We start from the raw sequence: 21679 nt of genomic DNA on the forward strand, positions 1-21679 counted from the left end.
AGTACAGTACAGTACAGTACAGTACAGTGCAGTACAGTGTAGTACAGTACAGTGCAGTACAGTACAGTGCAGTACAGTGTAGTGTAGTACAGTACAGTACAGTACAGTACAGTGCAGTACAGTGCAGTACAGTACAGTGCAGTGTAGTGTAGTACAGTACAGTACAGTACAGTGTAGTGTAGTACAGTACAGTACAGTGTAGTACAGTGCAGTACAGTGCAGTACAGTGTAGTACAGTGCAGTACGGTGCAGTATTTGCCGCTCCAGTCCAGCTGGTGGCGGTAATGCGCCTCCAAGCTGCTTTGCCAACCCACAATAAAGAGTAAAGAAGCAGCAGCAGCAGCAGCAGCAGAGTCAACCAAGCTTCCCATCCCTACTTATTTGTTTTTATCTCTTCCAGCTTTCAAACGCTTACACACCTTTACAAAAGCTCCATTCACTTGTGGATCCTTTGGCTTCTTCATTTCATTTCCCACGCAACGAGCAGCGCTATATCGCTTCCCTTAGCATTAGCTGCATGCTAGCAGGCCGCCGCGGAGCCCCGACCCGTCCTGCAGAGGGAGCCCGAGCAGGGGGCACCGGAGAGCGGGGAGTCCCGCAGCCAGACAGCGGCGCTTTGAGCCCAGCTCAGCTGAGGTCAGTGTTGATCACTGCTTTTATTTCCTTCTTGTTGCTCCAACTCGGCTTCTACACCTTTTCTTGGGTGGAGGCTCTTTGACCCGGAAGTAGATCACAGCGCTCACTCTCCCGCCGCCTCCGACACAGACACGTGACCAGAAGCTCCACGACGACAACAACAATGGCGGAGCGGCTCCAACTCGTCACCTTCTCGGTACGAGAGCGAATCTCTGCGGCGGTGGGAGAGCTTCTGTTCCTGTGCGACAAGGTGAAGGTGAGAGAAGAAGTGAGAGACGCGCTGAGCGACAAGGTGATAGCGGCAGGAGGAGACGTTTTCAGAGAGTTTGAAGGCTCTGTGCTGCACTGGGAGAGCGGACGGAGGCGCTCGGAGCAGGAGATGCGGAGGCTGTACAGAGTGCTGGCTTCCATCCTGAGGCCTGGAGTCCAGCTGAGCAGAGCAGGTCTGGACCCTTCGTATACATTTTCAAAAGCTGATGTCACATCTACCACATGGCAATTACAAATGAATTATCAGCCACGGAAACAAAGTCTTTCCTCAACGGCCGCCATCTTGGTGCTATGTACGTGGTCTAAAAGCATGAAGGAAATTAAAGGTTTATGTATGACATGTTATTCATGTACAGTTATGTGAAATAATTACTATATATGATCTGGTATGAAACAGAGCAGGTTGCAGACTGTTCTCACAGCAGTTGAACACTATATAATAAGAGGAATGATAAATGTATTTTTATATGTGTGAATTGTCCGGACACAAATGTGAGCGGGGTTATCCGTGTGTCCCGATCGCCGTGCCCCGTTCCTCTAGATAAAACAACTAAAACCATCTGGTGAAGGCACGGAGAACCGGGCACGACTCGTGGACACCTTTAATATTGTTTTCTGCGCGTTACGCACGGAGAGGGGGTGATCGGGGAGAGAATCGCAGAGAACGCTTCCCCGTTACACATGGTTTTCTTTCATGCCGTTGGTACTCCAAGTATTGCCCCAATGATGGCAGGTCTGGTTCAGTCATCTTTCTGTGTTTGTTTGTCAGCGTTGCCTCCAGAGCTCCAGCAGCTCTCTGTCTGTAAAGAGGAGCTTCCCCCTGAGCAGCAGGAGCAGGGCCCCGGTCTGGGCCAGGAGGAGCCCCCGCACATTAAAGAGGAAGAGGAGGAGTTCCCCGTGAAGACTGAACATGATGATGAGTGCAGTAGCTCAGATCCAGCTGCTGCTTTACAACCAGCTGGTGCTGAGCAGCTCTTCTCTTCACACGCCTCTCAAACTGACACTGAGGACAGTGACGGAGGTCAGGAGGAGACCACAGAACCTCCGTCAGGTAAGTTTTACTTTTTATCCTACCAAGCTGTTGACTCGATGAATGTCAACAAGTAGTAACTTCATTAATTGTTGATTCCCCATTCAATAAAATAAGCAAAAGTATTGGAGCACTACAGATATCCACAACACTAAATCAATGTTATTGACATTTATAGTTTGTTCAAATCATTGAGTGTCTCTTAAAACCTTGTGGTGTAGAAAGAGGTTTACCTCTGCTTTCTACTGGTACAAAGTTCTCAAGGTATCTGGCTTCATACAGATGATTCAGTTCTTCACTTTGCTGATGTACCATTAAAAAAACAAACAAATATAAAAATTTCATGGACAGAGTGTGGGACTCTGCGACTTTAAGGCCTCAGTCCTCTATGTCACATGGAACGGCCCAATGCGGAAGTAGGGGTGTTCGAAAGGTCGTATGGCGTAAGCTCCATCGGCAAAGACACACCTGTAAGAGGATCCGTCTGGAGACTCTGCCGATCGTCCTCCAATCCCTGGCAGCGCGTTTCAGTTTGCTGTAATAGTCCGTCATCCCTCCGTCACCATGGAGTGATGTACTTTAGAAAGACTCGTTCCCACGGGACGTCGGCCTGGGGCAGGAACTGTTTGTACCGAGGCAGTGACTCCTGGAGAGGCTTTCACGGGACAATATATTGTGTTGTTCTATTGCACTGTGTGTATATTTAAAATTCACAACACACTGGGAGTTTATTGAATGTGGCTGTGTTGTGTGTTTCCTAATTTGCTTGTTTGTGTTTGTTAAGTTGTGTGGCACCACTAGTTAAGTGGCTGGTTGCAATATCAGGTCTTTGTAGGGTTCTGCTGGCGGCATTTATCAATTATAAATTGTCAGACCAAGACTTGGACTGGCACCCCAGCGTAACCACCAGCGACCGCTACAACAGGACTTTGCTGAATGATGCAAAGTGAAGCCAGTTACATGTTGAAGAGTGGATCGTCTAGTTATTAGAAGGTTGCTGGTTCAATCGCTGCCTCTTCCTGCTAGCATGCTGTAGCGTTTTTGAGTAAGACTTAGCCCCAAAGAGTCTGTCCAGCTAAAAACCCAGTGTGGTGGATGTGATGGCTTGAGCAGCCACACCTGACGGCTAACGAGCATCAGGTTTAAAAATCCCATCCACACAACCGGTCAGGATGGGAGCCCTATGACATGTTCCATCTGCTCCTGGCTAATTCCACTGAGCCTCATCTCTACAATAAACTGGTGTTAACAACCCCCGTCTCTGGGCTGGAGGTCCCTGAAAATGCCACTTGGCGGCGTGTGGTGACAATACTTCCACACTCAGGTTACACTCCTCACACAGAGCCATGAAGATTCTGGGAGTGGGGCAACATCCCACCCATCAGGCTCTTTGTATCAGACAGGCACAGAAAATAATTGGAGACCCTCCACATGTCCTCCACTCTGAGTACCAGGTCCTCCCGTCAGGCCCTACTTTTGCTCGGCTCAGTTGGCAAAACAAAGCGGGTTCACGGGTCCCAGCACAGCACGGTGGTACGGAACGACAACAACAGTCGGCCATCTTTCTGCCATGACCTACCTTCTTTGTCATCAGCTCTTTTCTTTCTCTGCCTCTGTTCTTCCAGCGGTGAAGACTCGTGGATTTTCCAGTCCTAAGCACATTAAGAGGAGTCACAGCGAGCTTCACGTCAAACAGCTGAGGAGTGGAGAGATCAGAGCAGAGAGTCTCCTCCCCTCTGCAGCCTCTCAGCCAATAGGAACCTCTGGAACCACCAGGGAACAGAAGAACACACAAAGACATTGTTGTAACCAGTGTGACAAGAGTTTTCTTAAGTCTGGCGACCTTAAAAGACATCAGCGTATTCATACTGGAGAGAAACCGTATCGCTGTGACCAGTGTGCAAAGAGGTTTAATACAAGTAGTGATCTTAAAATACATCAAAGTATTCATACAGGAGAGAAACGGTACCATTGTGACCAGTGTGGGAAGAGATTTAATAGAAATAGTAATCTCAAAATACACCGGAGGATTCATTCCAGAGAGAAACCACACCACTGTGACCAGTGTGGGAAGATGTTTAATTCAAGAAGTGCGTTCAAAATACATCAGCGTATTCATACCGGAGAGAAACCGTACTGCTGCAACCAATGTGGGAAGAGATTTAATACAAGTAGTGAGCTCAAAATACATCAGCGTATCCATACCGGAGAGAAACCGTACTGTTGTGACCAGTGTGGGAAGATGTTTAATTCAAGTTGTAGTCTCAAAAGACATCAACGTATTCACACAGGTGACAAACCGTACCGCTGTGACCAGTGTGGGAAGATCTTTAATACAAGTGATTATCTCACAACACATCAGCGGATGCATACTGGAGAGAGACCGTACCACTGTGAACAATGTGGGAAGATGTTTAGTACACGTGATTATCTCAAAAGACATCAGCGGATTCATACTGGAGACAGACCATACCACTGTGAACTGTGTGGGAAGATGTTTCGTACAAGTAGTGATCTCAAAATACATCAACGTATTCACACAGGTGATAAACCGTACCACTGTGACCAGTGTGGGAAGGTGTTTAGCTCAAGTGGTTATCTCAAAAAACATCAACGTATTCACACAGGTGATAAACCGTACCACTGTGAACAGTGTGGGAAGATGTTTAGTTCAAGTAGTTATCTCAAAATACATCAACGTACTCACACAGGTGATAAATCGCTTCCTCATCTTACATGAAGGACGTTGTTGTATCCAAACTGTCCACTCTCAAGTGCTTGGGCCTCCACAACCTCTCCTAGGAATCACATTGTTAGATTAACTAGAAGTAACAGTACTACTTCAGAGTAGGGCCCAAGTTAGTTGAGAAGCTTCCTACTCTCATTTTCAGAGGTGGAGGACTTGCAGTTGTTTAAACAGTCTGAGATGCAAAATGGAAACACTAATGCATTTTAAAGGCTTTTTGTAATCTTTTATGTATTCTGATGTAATGCATTATTTTAATTATTTTTTATTTTATTTTATCTACCCTTATCAGTCCCACAACGGGGACATTTGAAATGTCTCTGCATTAACCCATCCTAGTAGCCAACATATCTAGGAGCAGTGGGCTTATAGAGGATATATATAGAGGCGCCCGGGGAGTAGTTAGTTCGTAATATATGTATGTATCCTGATGCCAACTATGACTTCTTCAACTCCAGGGAAATTGAATTTAGTGCATTCAATTGCCTTAATGTGTATTTTTTTTTTTTTGCGCATTACTTAACATTTAGAGTTAAAATATCTGTAAAGTGAAACTAAATTGTGACCCACCACAGCGAAACCGGCATTGTCGCGCATTTCTAAAATGGCCAGGAGCCACCAAATAAGTTGAAAAAACCCTTCTAGAAGAAATATGACATTTTTCCAGATACATATTTTCAAAACCAAGTTTGATAACTAAAAAGTAGAAAATGTTAAACCGTGGAGTTAAATATTCCTGTTAGATTACATAGGGAAACACAGTTCACTTACCAAGACGCTGAATAGCGCTGAGCAAAGCCGATTGATCGTTTCCTTTAAAGCGACTGTCCAGGTGAAGATCATTACTCCATATTCCATGTCTCCTAGGAATCACATTGTAAGATTAACTAGGAATAACAATACTACATCAGAGTAGGGCCCAAGTTAGGTGAGAAGCTTCCTACACTCATTTTCAGAGGTGGAGGGCTTGCAGTTGTTACAACAGTCTGAGATGCAAAATGGAAACACTAATGCATTTTAAAGGCTTTTTGTAATTGTAATTGTAATGCAAATGTAATTTGTGCTTTTTTTTTTTTTGTATTCTGATGTAATGCATTATGTACCGTATGTATGTTTCCTAATATGCTGCTAACTATGATGTCTACAACTCCAGGTAAATTGAATTGCATCCATCGAATTACCTTCGTGTTTTATTTTTTATTTTTTGCATGACTTAACATTAAGTGTTAAAATATCTGTAAAGTGAAAATAAATTGACTCACCACAACGAAACCTGCATTGTCGCGCACATCTTAAATGGCCAGGAGCAGCCAAATAATTTGGAAAAAACCTTTCTAGAAGGAAAATTTGATTTTTCCAGATTCGCATTACCATGTGATTTTTATCGCTCAACGTATTTTCAAAGCTGAGGTTGATTAATATATGGTTGAAAATGTTAAACTGTGGAGTTGAATAGTCCCGTTAGATGACATGGGGAAACTCAGTTCACTTACCGAGACGCTGAACAACGCAGATCGATGGTTTCCTTTAAAGCGAGCATCCAGGTGAACATCATCTATCCATATTCGGCAGAATATGTGGCGGAAGCTCTGAATCATATCTCGGACCTTAACCTGACCAGTGCGATAGATCCCAGTCAGTTTAAGCAGTGGACTTAATTTTCCGCGAAGATAGTCAGTTCTCCAACAGTGATGCCGAGAACGACGATGAGAACGACGATGCTGAATCTGATAACGGCGTTCTCCCGGACTTGGGGAACATTTCAAACAGCGGATTTTAACCTGAATGTGACGATGAAAGAATATTTTGAAGAACCACTGGAGGAGACCGACGATACGGCCATTGTTACAACGGAAGAAGTTGATGATATGATGAAGTCCGCTGAGGTTTGTGATGCAGATTATGACCAAGTAGCAATGCACAACATTCTCCAGTTTGCCTGTTAATTCTGCCTGAGGTGAAAAGAAAATGAAAAGACGCCTCAAACAGGCTCTCAGGGCGTAGCTGGGGTAGGGTTGGGGTTAGCCTACATAATGAGACACAGAGACTCATATTATTGATCAACTCAATATTTTGTTTTGTTGTCCACACTTTTAAACTCCTAAATAACTTCACTTTCATAAAACATGTATATTCTTACTGTTAAATAAAAGCTATTTTAAAAACAAGGTTCTGTGACGATGACGCTGTCAATCATTCCCTTAAAACACAAAAACAATGCAGAGATTGCCCCATTCAGCAGGGTGTCAAGTGGCCATCTGATAAGTAGCCATGCGACTTTGTTGGTCCTCCAACTTATTTGCATTCCGGGAGCTGGCCGAATGAAGCCAAGTGTGGGGGGTAAACTTTGAAGGTGATTATCTCAGAAACAGTTTGCCACACCCTTGTCATTAACAAGTTATAGCTTTACAAATAATGTCTTGATTTGAGTGAAGAATCAGAGCTTCAAAACGTTGTCACTTGTGCAAATCAAGCAAATATTTTTAAAGCTATGACCTTTTAATTGCGAGGGTGTGGCAAACTGTGTTTCTGAGGTAATCACCTTCAAAGTTAGTTAGATTAAGGTCCTCAATATGATTAAGATCTTCTGCCACCCGCTTCTTGTGATCCATTACAACACGGAGATAAAAGTTATCACAGACAAGTGAAACCGAAACCTTGTCTTGTTTACGGAAGTGACGTCAGCATTACTTCTTCAATGGTATACGTTGGTATACGCCCCCTCAACAATAATGTGTGTGTGTGTGTGAAAGTAGTACGATTTAAAGGTTGAACTCTATCAAAACGTTTTCACACTGTGACTTCATATCACATGGAATATGGAGGAATGATTTTCACCTGGACTATTGCTTTAAAGGAAACCATTGATCGTTGTTGTTCAGCGTCTCGTAAGTAAACTGCGTTTCCCCTTTTAATCAAATGGGAATATTTAACTCCATGGTTTAACATTTTTCTACTATTTATGAATCAAACTTTGTTTTGAAAATACGTTGAGAGAAAAAACACAAAGCAACACCAATCTGGAAAAATCTTATTTTCCTTCATTCTCCAAGTTATTTGGCTGCTCCTGGCGAATTCAGAAATGCGCGACACAATTAACCACATCACCCCCCCGTAGGGACTTCTAAAGTCACATTCTGAACATTCATTCTCAACAGAATAATGAGAATCAATGAATTACTTTCAGGGGTACCGCTGGTTATGCTGGATAACATATGGCTTTTAAATGGTAACAATGAGTATGGATATATGGTACACAAACAAACAGCGAACATAGATGTACCTGATGATGATGATGAACAAATGTATTAATTAATTAATTTGTTTATTTATGGCATTTAGCAGACGCTTTTGTCCAAAGTGACTTACAATAGATTCATTTGACTCAAGAAAAGAGAAACCACAACATATCATAGTAGACATAGAATGCATAATAATGCATGATATGCATAATGCATAATGAAATGCATAATAAAAAAACTATAGTGAGTATACGGAGCAAATGCATAACACAACATTTGCAGTGAGTACATGAATTACAAGGACATATGTGGTCCAATAATATGGTGGGTGATGGGTATAGGTTACGTGTGAGGATCAGTGAATTATGTGAGAAATACAGGTGTGGAGTTTTGGGTTTTATGCGTAAACATTAGGGCGTCATATTTGGTTATCAGAAAAAATTGCCTATACTCGATATTATTTGCGATGGATAGAAAAATGCAAAATCATCTTTTCTGTGGTATAAACAGAAAAACATTACCAAATATCATCCATAATACAACAACAACCTTAATTTAAATAAGAAACCATTCATCTACGGTAGCCTTTTGGGGGTGAAGTTCCTCTTTCAGCAGCCGCTGAATACAGAACAGTTGTTTATGGGGATGGGAGCTCAGGCGGTAGAGCTGGTGGTCTAGTGATCTAAAGGTGATGTCAGCTGATCGCGGTGAACCTTGGCTTAGGGCCCCCACACATTAAAGAGGAAGAGGAGGAGTTCCCCGTGAAGACTGAACATGATGAAGAGTGCGCTCAGTGATCCCAGCTTCATCAGCGCCAAACTGAGGAGGAGAGAGAGGCAGAAGCTGTAGCCAGCACCTCAACTCAACAGATGGAAACACAAGCTGATGGAGAGGACTGGGGAGTGTCAGAAGCAGCCAGTAGCTCAGATCCAGCTGCTGCTTTACAACATGTGACGTGTTGATGGAAATTAGGCAGAACTTTCTTAAGGTTCCCCCTGTCAGTCCCCAGTCACCACCACAGCTGCGTCAGGGTGTTTGTTCTGAAGTCCGCACAACACGTCATACAGGTCCGATAGTGCTGTGTCGTGTCGGTTTGCTCTAGTGTATATAAACAGCTGTGATGATGACCGTGCTGAATTCCCGGGGGAGGTAGAATGGTAGCATGGGATGGTCAGCTGTTCCAGGTTCTGCGAGCAGGAGCGGGAGAGAGTCTTGATGTTGTTGGAGTTACACCAGGGGCTGTTTATCTTGAGGCAGACGCCTCCACTCTTGTATTTTCCCAACTGTTCCAATCCGTTGCCGCAGGACACGGAGAAGGACTCGGCTGGACGTATGGCGTGGTCTGACACCAGCGGGTTCTGCCATGTCTCCGTCAGTCTGAGGACGCCACACTTTCTCGTGTGCTGTTGGAAAGTAATCCTCGCCCAAAGGTCATCCATCTTATTTTCCAAGGACTGGACATTGGCAAGAACAATTCTGGGCAGAGGTGGGGGCTAAGGTTGCGTCCTCATTCTGATCTGGATGCCACCTTGCTTACCGCGGGGCTTCCTCCATTACCGCACCAGGGGAATAGCGACTCCATTGATGCCATTGTCTTTGTTGATAATGTTGGCACATACAATCTCCCCTGCAGCTCTTGATCAGCGGATAAAATGTCCGAAGTTGTTTTTTCAGGATTTTTTTCTACATCCATGAGTGCGTCACGGTTGTAGGAGATCACTGCCGATGAGTTTTTTGCAGACATGGCGTTGTAAAACAATACGAAAAATTGCGTAATCTACATGGAGTTTGAGCAGGTGACCACAGGGGGCGGCGCCAAGCTGTCGGCCTTCACTACTTGTCAGTAGTGTTGGTTTTGTCATCTGGGATGTCAGGACCCGACTTGGCTGTGAGACAGAGATGAGCAACATGGCAGTTTTCAAATACCCCGTCAATTAGTTTGACATGAAGGGACGTTGTTGTATCCAAACTGTTCACTCTCAAGTGCTTGGGCCTCCACAGTAGATCAGGGCCTGTACTCAAACGTCTGAGAACCTCTCCTAGGAATCACATTGTAAGATTAACTAGGAGTAACAGTACTACTTCAGAGTATGGCCCAAGTTAGTTGAGAAGCTTCCTACTCTCATTTTCAGAGTTAGAGGACTTGCAGTTTTACGATAAAATACCTGTAAAGTGAAAATAAGTTGTGTTCTGAGTTTGCCACACCACAGAAAAATGTGTTTTTAACCACCCAGCCAAATTTGAAAGATTCAGAAAAATTTGCCACGTATGTAGAATTTGTTTTTCTGTATTGTATAAATTAGACTAAATACTCTCTGCTCTGAGATACTGGGGGCGTGTCCTCTTGGCGTGAGTTCAGTCTCCCTGGAGACGCCTTTTACTTTAAGTGTTTATTCCCAAAACAGCGTTTGATCCCAAACTCTGTAAGCTGTTAGTAAAGCTTATCACCACTGATGCTCCGTTTCCCACGGTCCGACCTGATGTTTATATCCTGTTCGCTCTCTGGGATCAACAGTTTAATTTGGGGAGTCAGAGAATATATGGTCAGTTTGGTCACAGGTTGGTACGTGTTGAAGATCAGGCAAACTCTGTGACGGGCGAAGGAGTGGATGTTGTTCCCCCTTTGTACAGTTTATGTCTTTAGATAGTTCACGGTGTGTACTGTCTGTGGGAATTAACACTGTGTGCTGATATGTGATCACATAGATTTAGATATATTGTTACACACACAAGATTGTTTGGTCAGATTTGTTTGGACTTTACAAACAGACACTGGTGAGAAAGGCAAGGCAGCGTCTTTACCACCTCAGGCAGCTGAGGAAACTCAGGGTCTCGTGAGGATCCTCAAGTCCTTCTACTGTGGAGCGGTGGAGATCATCCTGACAGGCAACACCACTGCCTGCTTTGTACTGTACTGCTCAGGACAGGCGGGCCCTGCAGAGGGTGCTGCGTTCAACCATCCTGCAGGACTTATACACCAGGAGGTGTAGGAGCAGTGCTGCAGGATCACGAAGGATCCCCACCACCCCAACAACGGACTGTTCCAGCTGCTGCGGTGGAGCAAGAGCCTCCACAGTGAGAACGGAGACTGAGATGGAGTTTCTTCCTCAAGACATAAGGACTGTCAATGCCGACCTCATCAGTGGTCCAAACAAAAAGCACTGAGACACTCAGACTGCCTCACTGTACTGTATGTAGCATACTGTACTGCATACTGTATCACTGTTCTGGGTTAATGTATACTGTACTGTATTGCTGTTCTGTTCAGTGTTACTGTATATCTGTGCTGTACTGTTGCATACTGTACTGTATATCTCCATACTCACTTTATTCATGTCTCATCTGTATTTACATAATAGCCTGTCTCATATACATAAGTCTATTACCTTTATTACTATTTTTTTTCCCCCACTCTGCATTACCTTTTGAGTTATTTTATTTTATTCTATATTATTCGATTTACTTACTGCATTAAGTTTTAGGAATCAGTTAGTTTCAGTTAGATAGTCAAGTAGAAATTAGGTAGCTATTGTGTTCAGTCTAGAACATATTGTGCCTAGTCACCCGGTGCGTTGCATTGACATTTCACTGCATATATGTATGAAAGTATGTATATGTATGTGACGAATAAACCTCTTGAATCTTGAATCATCGGTGATCATCCTCATGATGTGGACGAGGCTTAGAGGATACTAGCTGTGGACCTGAAACAACAGATACCTGTGTCCCAAACAGGTTCAACCCAGATCATGGGAGTATTTTACATTTACATCATCAACCTCCATGTTCTAACACCGGGCGGGGAACGTAAACAGGCTAAGCTAACAAATTAAAACTGCAGGTAGGTGAGGTGACACATTTCTTTTTAAAGTGCAATGTTTACACATGTCTATGTGCATTTGATAGTCATCCATATTCTTACTTCTATTTCTAGAGCCACAAGTGTCCATACGTCTATTTATTGTCTCATTATCTCCACCTACATGTTGACATATTTTAAGTTGACATTGTCTATTTCAGGTTACCTTCATGTGATTGGTCCGTTCTGAGATCTTTCATCCAATGAGAAAATACTACTCTGTAACAGTGTGTGTGGCTCAAACCCGCCTGTGTCGAAACATGCATTACGCAACAATAACAACGTTACAGACAGTACATTAGATCTTCTTCTACTTTTTTGTGCAGCTCCCATTAGAGGTTGCCACAGCGGATCATCTGCCTCCAACACCTTGTGTTCTGCACATCTTCCTCCCTGACACCACCCGCCTGCATGTCCTCCCTCAGCACCACCATCAAGCTTCTCTTTGGCTTCCTCTTTTCCTCTTGCCTGGCAGCTCCACCCTCAGCCTCCTTCTCCCAATGTAACTCTCATCTCTCCTCCACACGTGTCCAAACCATCTCAATCTGGACTCTCTCACTTTTCCGCCAAACTGTCCAACCTGAGCTGTCCCTCTTATGTCCTCATTCTTAATCCTGTCCATCCTTGTCCCTCCCAATGAAAACCTCCACATCCTCAACTCTGCCACCTCCACCTCATCCACCTGCCTTTTAGTCAGTGCCACCGCCTCTAAACCGTACAACATGGCTGCTCTCACTACCGTCCTGTACACCTTCCCCTTCACTCTTGCTGGAGCCCTTCTGTCACACATCACTCCACCCGCTCCACCCTGCCTGTACTCTCTTCTCCACCCACTCCACCCTGCCTGTACTCTCTTCTTCACCTCTCTCCCGCACTCTCCACTGCTTTAGATGGTCGACCCCAAGTACTTGAACTCATCTGCCTTCTCCACCTCACTCCTTGCATTCTCAGCCTTTCTCCGCCCTCCCTCCCATTCAGGCACATGTATTGTGTCTTACTCCTGCTGACTTTCATTGCTCTTCTCTCTAATGCTGCCTCCACCTCTCCAGGCTCTCCTCCACCTGCTCCCTACTCTCGCTACAGATCACAATGTCATCTGTGAACATCATATTCCACAGAGACTCCTGCCTGATTTCATCTGTTAACCTGTCCATCACCACTGCAACAAGAAAGGGCTCAGAGCTGATCCTTGATGCAGTCCCACTTCCACTTTGATGCCTTGGTCACACCTACTACACACCTTACTACTGTCTGACTGCCCTCATACATATCCTGTACCACTCTTACCTACTTCTCTGCCACCCCCGACTTCCTCATGCAATACACACTTCCTCTCTCGGCACCCTATCATACGCTTTCTCTAAATCCATAAAGACGCAGTGCAACTCCCTCTGGCCTTCCCTGTACTTTTCCATCAGCGTTCTTAAAGCAACCATGTCATCTGTAGTACTCTTTCCTGGCATGAAACCATACTGCTGCTGGCTGATCCCCACCTCTCCTCTTAACCGAGCCTCCACTACCCTTTACCCTTCAATGAAGTTGATCAGCCAAAGCATGAAGCTATATGCTGTGGCTGATCAACTTCATTCCCCTGTAGTTACTGCTGATCTGTACCATGTGCTGTCAGCATGCTTGACATACAACACAGAGTAGTTCTCAACCTGCAATTAAACTCTTTATTCATTCTTAAATCACCAAGAACTGCTGCAATAACTCTGTCCTGTGGACGACCTATAGAATGACCAGAGCACAGTTTTTGGTGAACCACCACCAACCCCCCTCTTTGGAGAACTATTTATCATGTTTGGGTCTATAAACAACTGATCACTACTCCAAGAGGGAGAATCACCACGGTGAGACAAATAAACATAGAAACAAACAACATTTACACTAAAACATAAACATTGGATGACGACATATATTGAAAAACAGTGAATTAGGTCCAGGAAAACTGGAACTACAACTGGTGACGTGGCCTCTTCCTGTCATAGCTATGGCAGCAAATGAGGGAGGAAAGGAGAGGGATGCAACAAGGAGGGTAATGGGGTGCACTCGAAGCAGGTGTGTGTGTGTGTGTGTGTGTGTGTGTGTGTGTGTGTGTGTGTGTGTGTGTGTGTGTGTGTGTGTGATAGACCGACACCCCGTCTGAGCCGCCCGCCCCACAGGCAAGCCAGCAGGACTCCCATGCCCACCCACGCCCCGCGCAAGGGGGCGGCCCAAGTGCCCATACATGTAGAAGCATGTGCTCACTGCGGGGCACCCGGATGTTACACCCCCCCCCCCCCCCCCCCGAAAGGCCAACAGCTGCCCCCCACACCCCAAAACACACCCACAACAGCAACAGCCCCCCCTGGGGCCCCGGAAGGCACCCGGCGGCGCACTCCACAGCCCCGCCAGGTCAACCACCCCCTGGCCCATTACACCCCTACACTGACCCGCCAGCCACCAGCCACCCCGGAAAAGCCCAGTGCTCAATGTGTGCTGTTGGTAACTGCAGTTAACATTGCAGGGTTTGGGGTGCGAGTCCTTCAGGCAAGTCGAACCCGTGGCAGGCAAGATGGCTGCTGCCCGCCGCATCTCCACCACATAGCTTGCACCCACCCATCCCGCAAGCCCTGGCCTATTGTGGGGTGTATGGGCTGAGTATGAGTTTTGGCACTGGGAGAGATAGGCGAATCATGACCAGATCGATCCAGGGTCGCAGCCGGCCGGGGAGCAACCACACAGACCCCCTCCCCCCGGACGCGACCGTGCCCTAGCATGCCCACCTCCCGTGCTTGTTGGCAGCCAACCTACAGTGATCAGCCACGGGCGCAGAGTGGTCTGCCCTGCATCTCCGCCATGCCTCGCAGGTCCGCGCCCACATCCCGCCTCTGGTCAGCCCCCAGTTACCGAACATGCGGACAGAACAGAGGGTGGCAGACAGCATCCCCACACACAGCCCGATCTCCCAGCGATGAGCAGCCCACGCACCAAGAGCGGCAGAGGACAGGTACCCCGGCAGCCCGTCTCACTTATTCTTGAAGATGGGTACCAGTTGCTACTTCTCCACTCCTCCAGCATCCTCTCCCTTTCCAGGATGGTGTTAAACAGTCTCGTTAGGAACGTCACTGCCATCTCACCTAAACATTTCCATGCTTCCCCAGGTTTGTCATCTGGGCCAACTGCCTTTCCACTCATCTTCTTTAATGCTGTTCTCACCTCATCCTTGCTAATTTTGCTGCACTTCTTGATCCACTATCCCCACATCATCCACTCTTCTCTCTCTCTCATTTTCTTCATTCATCAACTCCTCAAAGTACTCCTTCCACCTTCTCAACACACTCTCCTCACTAGTCAGCACATTCCCATCATAATCCTTCATCACCCTAACCTGCTGTGCATCCTTCCCAGCTTGGTCCCTTTGTCTTGCCAATCGGTACAAGTCCTTTTCTCCTTCCTTACCGTCCAACCTCTCATACAACTCGTTGTACGCCTTTTCCTTTGTCACTTCTCTCTTCGTCTTGCGCTGCATCAGCTTGTACTCCTGTCTACTTTCTTCATCTCTCTGACTTTCCCATTTCTTCTTCGCCAACCTGCACTGTACTGTTGTATACTGTGCTGTATATCTCACAAACACTACCTCACTTTATTCACATGCCACTTTAATGCACATATCTGTATATACATAATTAGCCTATCCCATATACATACGCCTATTTCCTTCATCTATTCTATTTTATTTTATTTTATTCTATCGTATTCGACTTACTGCATTACGTTTAAGGAATCAGTCAGTTGGTCTAGTAGAAATTCTTAGATAGCTACTTCATTCTAGGACATATTTTGTGTAATCACCAGGTGCGTTGCATTGACATTTCACTGCATAATGTGTGAAAGTCTGTACGTATATGTACAGTGGGGCAAAAAAGTATTTAGTCAGCCACCAATTGTGCAAGTTCTCCCACTTAAAAAGATGAGAGAGGCCTGTAATTTTCATCATAGGTTCACTTCGACTATGAGACACAGAATGGGGGGAAAGAATCAGATAATCACATTGTACGATTTTTAACTAATTAATTGGTAAATTCCTCGGTAAAATAAGTATTTGGTCACCTACAAACAAGCAAGATTTCTGTCTTTCACAGACCTGTAACTTTTTCTTTAAGAGGCTCCTCTGTCCTCCACTCGTTACCTGTATTAATGGCACCTGTTTACATTTACATTTACATTTAGTCATTTAGCAGACGCTTTTATCCAAAGCGACTTACAATTGTTCAAACACCGACGGACGCAGCCATCAGGAGCAATTAGGGGTTAAGTGTCTTGCTCAAGGACACTACAGCATGCTAGCAGGAGGAGCCTGGGATCGAACCAGCAACCTTTAGATCACTAGACCACCAGCTCTACCGCCTGAGCTACCATCCCCTTTGAGTTTGAACTCGTTATCAGTATAAAAGAAACCTGTCCACAACCTCAAACAGTCACACTCCAAACTCCACTATGGCCAAGACCAAAGAGGTGTCAAAGGACACCAGAAACAAAATTGTAGACCTGCACCAGGCTGGGAAGACTGAATCTGCAATAGGTAAGCAGCTTGTTGTGAAGAAATCAACTGTGGGAGCAATTATTAGAAAATGGAAGACATACAAGACCACTGATAATCTCGCTCGATCTGGGGCTCCACGCAAGATCTCACCCCGTGGGGTCAAAATGAACACAAGAACGGTGAGCAAACATCCCAGAACCACACGGGGGGACCTAGTGAATGACCTGCAGAGAGCTGGGACCAAAGTAACAAAGGCTACCATCAGTAACACACTACGCCGCCAGGGACTCAAATCCTGCAGTGCCAGACGTGTCCCCCTGCTTAAGCCACTACATGTCCAGGCCCGTCTGAAGTTTGCTAGAGAGCATTTGGATGATCCAGAAGAGGATTGGGAGAATGTCATATGGTCAGATGAAACCAAAATATAACTTTTTGGTAAAAACTCAACTTGTCGTGTTTGGAGGAGAAAGAAAGCTGAGTTGCATCCAAAGAACACCATACCTACTGTGAAGCATGGGGGTGGAAACATCATGCTTTGGGGCTGTTTTTCTGCAAAGGGACCAGGACGACTGATCCGTGTAAAGGAAAGAATGAATGGGGCCATGTATCGTGAGATTTTGAGTGAAAACCTCCTTCCATCAGCAAGGGCATTGAGGATGAAACGTGGCTGGGTCTTTCAGCATGACAATGATCCCAAACACACCGCCCGGGCAACGAAGGAGTGGCTTCGTAAGAAGCATTTCAAGGTCCTGGAGTGGCCTAGCTAGTCTCCAGATCTCAACCCCATAGAAAATCTTTGGAGGGAGTTGAAAGTCCCTGTTGCCTTGCGACAGCCCCAAAACATCACTGCTCTAGAGGAGATCTGCATGGAGGAATGGGCCAAAATACCAGCAACAGTGTGTGAAAACCTTGTGAAGACTTACAGAAAACGTTTGACCTCTGTCATTGCAAACAAAGGGTATATAACAGAGTATTGAGATGAACTTTTGTTATTGACCAAATACTTATTTTCTACCATAATTTGCAAATACATTCTTTAAAAATCAGACAATGGGATTTTCTGGATTTTTTTTTCTCATTTTGTCTCTCATAGTTGAGGTGAACCTATGATGAAAATAACAGGCCTCTCTCATCTTTTTAAGTGGGAGAACATGCACAATTGGTGGCTGACTAAATACTTTTTTGCCCCACTGTATGTGACGAATAACCCTCTTGAATCTTGAATCTGTAATACAACTCGTCGTACGCCTTTTCCTTTGCCTTTGCCACTTCTCTTGTCGCTTTGCTCCGCATCAGCTTGTACTCATGTCTACTTTCTTCATCTCTCTGACTTTCCCATTTCTTCTTCGCCAACCTCTTCTGCTCTATGCTCTACTGTACTTCCTCATTCCACCACCAAGAGTCCTTGTCTTCCTTCCTCTTCCCGCATGATACACCGAGTACCTTCTTGGCCGTCTCCCTCACCTCTTCTGCAGTTGTTTCCCGGTCATCTGGTAACCGTTCATTCCCACCTATCACCTGACTTACCTCTTCCCTAAAATGCATGCAACACTCCTCCTTTTTCAACCTCCACTAGTTTATCTTTGGCTCTTCTTTTACTCTCTTCCTCTTCCTGGCCTCCAGAATCATCATACAGATCCAATGCTGCCTAGCAACACGCTCCCCGACCACCACCTTACAGTCACTAATCCCTTTCAGATTGCACCTCCTGCATGAGATGTAGTCCACCTGTGTGCACCTTGCTCCACTCTTGTATGTCACCCTGTGTTCCTCCCTCTTCTTGAAATACATATTCACAACAGCCAATTCCATCCTTTTGGTGAAATCCACCACCACGTGTCCTTCCACATTCCTCTCCTTGACACCATACCTACCCATCACCTTCTCGTCACCTATGTCTCTGATCCCTTCGCCAACATGCCCATTGAGATCTGCTCCAACGACGACTCTCTCTCCCTTGGGGACTCTTTCTGTGGCACAGAAGACATACCAGAAGGTCCTGTGTTCGATTCCCGACTGGGGCGCTGTTGACACTGTGCTCCGGCGGGTTATCTCCCAAATAGGAGTCTTTCTGTGTGGAGTTTGCATGTTCTCCCGGTGCTCACATGGGGTTTCCACCTACCATCAGTAAGGACCTCCACCACATGCACACAGCATCGTCTAACCAGCGATGGACACTTGGTACCAGGTCCCCGGGCGCGTCGACGAATGCTGCCCACTGCTCCTGGCTGCCCCCCCGGAGGAAGGATAAGCCAGCATGGGTTAAATGCAGAGGCCTTATTTCACCGGCCACCATCCAAAGCATGTGCATGTGTGTGTGTGTGTGTGTGTATGCATGTGTTGTAGTGTTGCATGACAATGAAAGATTCCTCTTCTTCTTCTTTCTCTTCCATCTCACACCCACCTTGGGGAGCATATGCACTGACCACATTCATTATCACCCCATCAATTTCCAGCTTCATGCTCACACGACTAATCAATAGTTGGGGACGGTAGCTCAGGAGGTAGAGCTGGTGGTCTAGTCATCTAAAGGTTGCTGGTTGGATCCCAGGCTCCTCCTGCTAGCATGCTGTAGTGTCCTTGAGCAAGACACTTAACCCCTAATTGCTCCTGATGGCTGCGTCCGTCGGTGTTTGAACAATTGTAAGTCGCTTTGGATAAAAGCGTCTGATCAATGTAATGTAATAGTGCTTCTCCAAAAAGCCATGTGGCGGAGCAAGAAAAAAAAAAAAAATCATATTTCAATGAAATCATTTCAGAGCACCAACGGAAACCCTTGTGTACATGGGTATCATTAGCAAAATAAAAATTTCACCAGTCGGGCTCAAAGCCAGGACGTCCTTGATGTGAGGCGACAGTACTCGGGGCTCAGCCACCGTGCTGCTACGAAGGTGACCATGCTGCAGTAAATATCATGGTCATAAGGGAAAATGAAGCAGCAGTGGAGGATGATAGAGCTCCCGTAGTTGACGTCACTTCATCCCAGCGTACGTGTGGAAAGGGGAAATTATGTCACATACCTAGACAAAAGTATGTTGTGCTCTTTCCAACGTTTCAGCCACGTCATAATGTATGTTGTGGGACATATGGATGTATCTTTTCATGAAGGACCTTGTTCAACTGAAACCACTTTGATCAAATGTAAATAAAATAACTATGTTCAGCTTTGTGACTCACTGAACAAATTATTTCACCATTTACAAATACATAGACTTTACAGGGAAACACAAAAACATATTTACAACACAACCCACGGACGCACAATCAACACAAGACCTGGCCAACACTGGAAATAACTTTACATTTATGAAGCAGAGTCCTTTAAAATGAGTTGAAAAGGGGAAATGATCAACTGTTAAATAGTTGAAAACAAAGCTATTTCACAGCAACACTCCATGTTTAACCAGTTTCCTTCAGACAATAAGACGTTAACGTCTAGTGACATGAAGTCTACTGTACACTTCCAGTAATGAGTGTCGTTTCAGTCATTATACTCCACAGCTGAATATTCACAACAAACCCAGACATGGTCCATTTCTAAGTGTAAAGGCCTTTAAATGCAGTGAAACAATCAGCGGAGTAGAATGAGGGAAAGCAGATGAGATAGTTCTAAAACTTGTATCACGTTGGACAGATCTGACCTGAATCCAGGTGTTGATCATAGGTAAAAGGCTGGTCAACGTACTAGTGCTGAGCTCAGGTGATTTGGCCTCATTTGGGGTCTTGAAGTTCTCTACTGAACATTGACATCTTGATGTTTTTGTTTGTGTCTATAAGCACTTTGTACCCCCCCCCCCCCCCCATTTTGAAAAGAGTCTCTCCCTCTCTCTTTCAAAAGGGTCACATATCAAGGTTCTGACCAGCACCGACATAGAAGCAGGTAGAGCTCAGATGATCAGGGCGGAGGCAGGAGGTTCTACCTTCTGTGTCATTAATGTTTACGCTCCCAATCTAGGCTCGCAGAGGGTGGAGCTTTTAAAAAAAATAAAGAAAACGTTGCAGAGGGGGGATCAGAGTGACTACACTGTGATGGGTGGGGACTGGAACTGTACATTGGACTATAGTCTGGATGGGACCAGTGAGGAACCCCACAGAGTTTGTTCCACCTGTCTGTCTGAACTTACAGCTCAGCATGACTTCATGGACACATGGAGGACAAAACTTACGACAGACAGACAATACACATGGGTGGAGGTTTTAGACAGTAGGGTCAGTGCAGCTCGGCTGGACAGGCTTTCCATCACACACACTTAGTTCCAGACTACTAAGTAATTCCATTGACCCTGTGGGTTTCACAGATCATCACCTCGTCACTCTGGAGCTATGCTCTGCACCCGGCACCAAGCATTCTTCTTATTGGCATTTTAATGTAAACCGTGAGACATTAGCTCCTTGAGTCAGTGGTGGGAGGTGGGCGAAGCACAAATCTGTGTCTTCTGCCAACGGCACTGTACTCACTGCACCAGCAGGGTTAAGGAGGCTTTAAACACACTAAAGCAGGATATCAGGGACATTGAGGGAAGCCTCCTTAGTGGCAGAGCCCCTGCTAGTGGGAGGCTGCAGCAGAAGAGGCAGGAGCTGAGCACTTTCCTCGAGGAGAGAGTACAGGTGCCATGGTCAGGGCTCGCTACCTCAACATCAGGGATATGGATGCCCCCAGCTCCTATTTCTTCAACCTGGAGAAGGCTGTTCAGCAGTCCAGACAGATGGCCTGTCTCTGCCTTCTGGATGGCAGGGTGACCACCAGGCTGGCAGAGATGACGATGCGACATGCGGTGGCCTTCTACACCACCCTCTACAGGGTGGAGTACTGTGATCAAGAATGTGCTGCCGAGTTTCTTCAGGGGCTGCCTTGGCTGGAGGTTGGGGAGCGGGATGCCTTGGACGCTGCCATCGGAATGGAGGAGCTCACCTCTGCTGTGGGCCAGCTGGCATCTGGGCGCGCTCCTTGGATGGATGGTTTTCCTCCAGAGTTCTACAAGCATTTCTGGAGGCTGATCGGAGACGATCTACACCAGGTGCTGCTTGAGTCTGTGCGGACTGGTGCCCTACCAGTTTCCTCTCGGTGAGCAGCCCTCTCTCTCATACCCAAGAAAGGAGACTTGGCTTTGCTCCAAAACCGGAGACCCGTTGAACTGCTTCGCACGGACGGCAAAACTGCAAACTCTTATCAAAAGTCCTGGCCAATAGGCTCAAAGGAGTTTTAGCGCTGTTGATTTTCAAAGACCAGTCTTATTGCGTACCAGGCAGATCTATCAAGGACAATATGTTATTAATTAGGTATTTGTTTGACCTGTGTAATTTCCATAACATCGATGTTGGTATTTGATCCCTTGATCAGGAGAAAGCTTTCGATCGTGTGGACCAC

At 45.8% G+C, this 21679-nt stretch overlaps 1 protein-coding gene across 2 annotated transcripts; it reads left to right on the forward strand.

Annotated features, from left to right (window-relative positions):
• Positions 1–326: 326 nt before the first annotated feature.
• On the forward strand, positions 327–5938 carry LOC307235190 (uncharacterized protein). 2 transcript variants are annotated; one of them, XM_080007210.1, is made up of 3 exons: positions 327–636; positions 766–1079; positions 3562–5938. In XM_080007210.1, exons 1-3 carry the CDS (start codon positions 518–520, stop codon positions 4674–4676), a joined length of 1548 nt encoding a protein of 515 aa, XP_079863336.1. In that variant the 5' UTR covers positions 327–517; the 3' UTR covers positions 4677–5938. The 2 variants fall into 2 exon arrangements, with proteins under 2 accessions (XP_079863336.1, XP_079863337.1); XM_080007211.1 differs by lacking the exon at positions 327–636 and having other exon boundaries at positions 963–1957.
• Positions 5939–21679: the final 15741 nt, after the last annotated feature.

Source organism: Zeus faber (assembly GCF_960531495.2).
Source record: "Zeus faber genome assembly, chromosome: 1".
NCBI classification, from domain to species: Eukaryota; Metazoa; Chordata; class Actinopteri; order Zeiformes; family Zeidae; genus Zeus; species Zeus faber.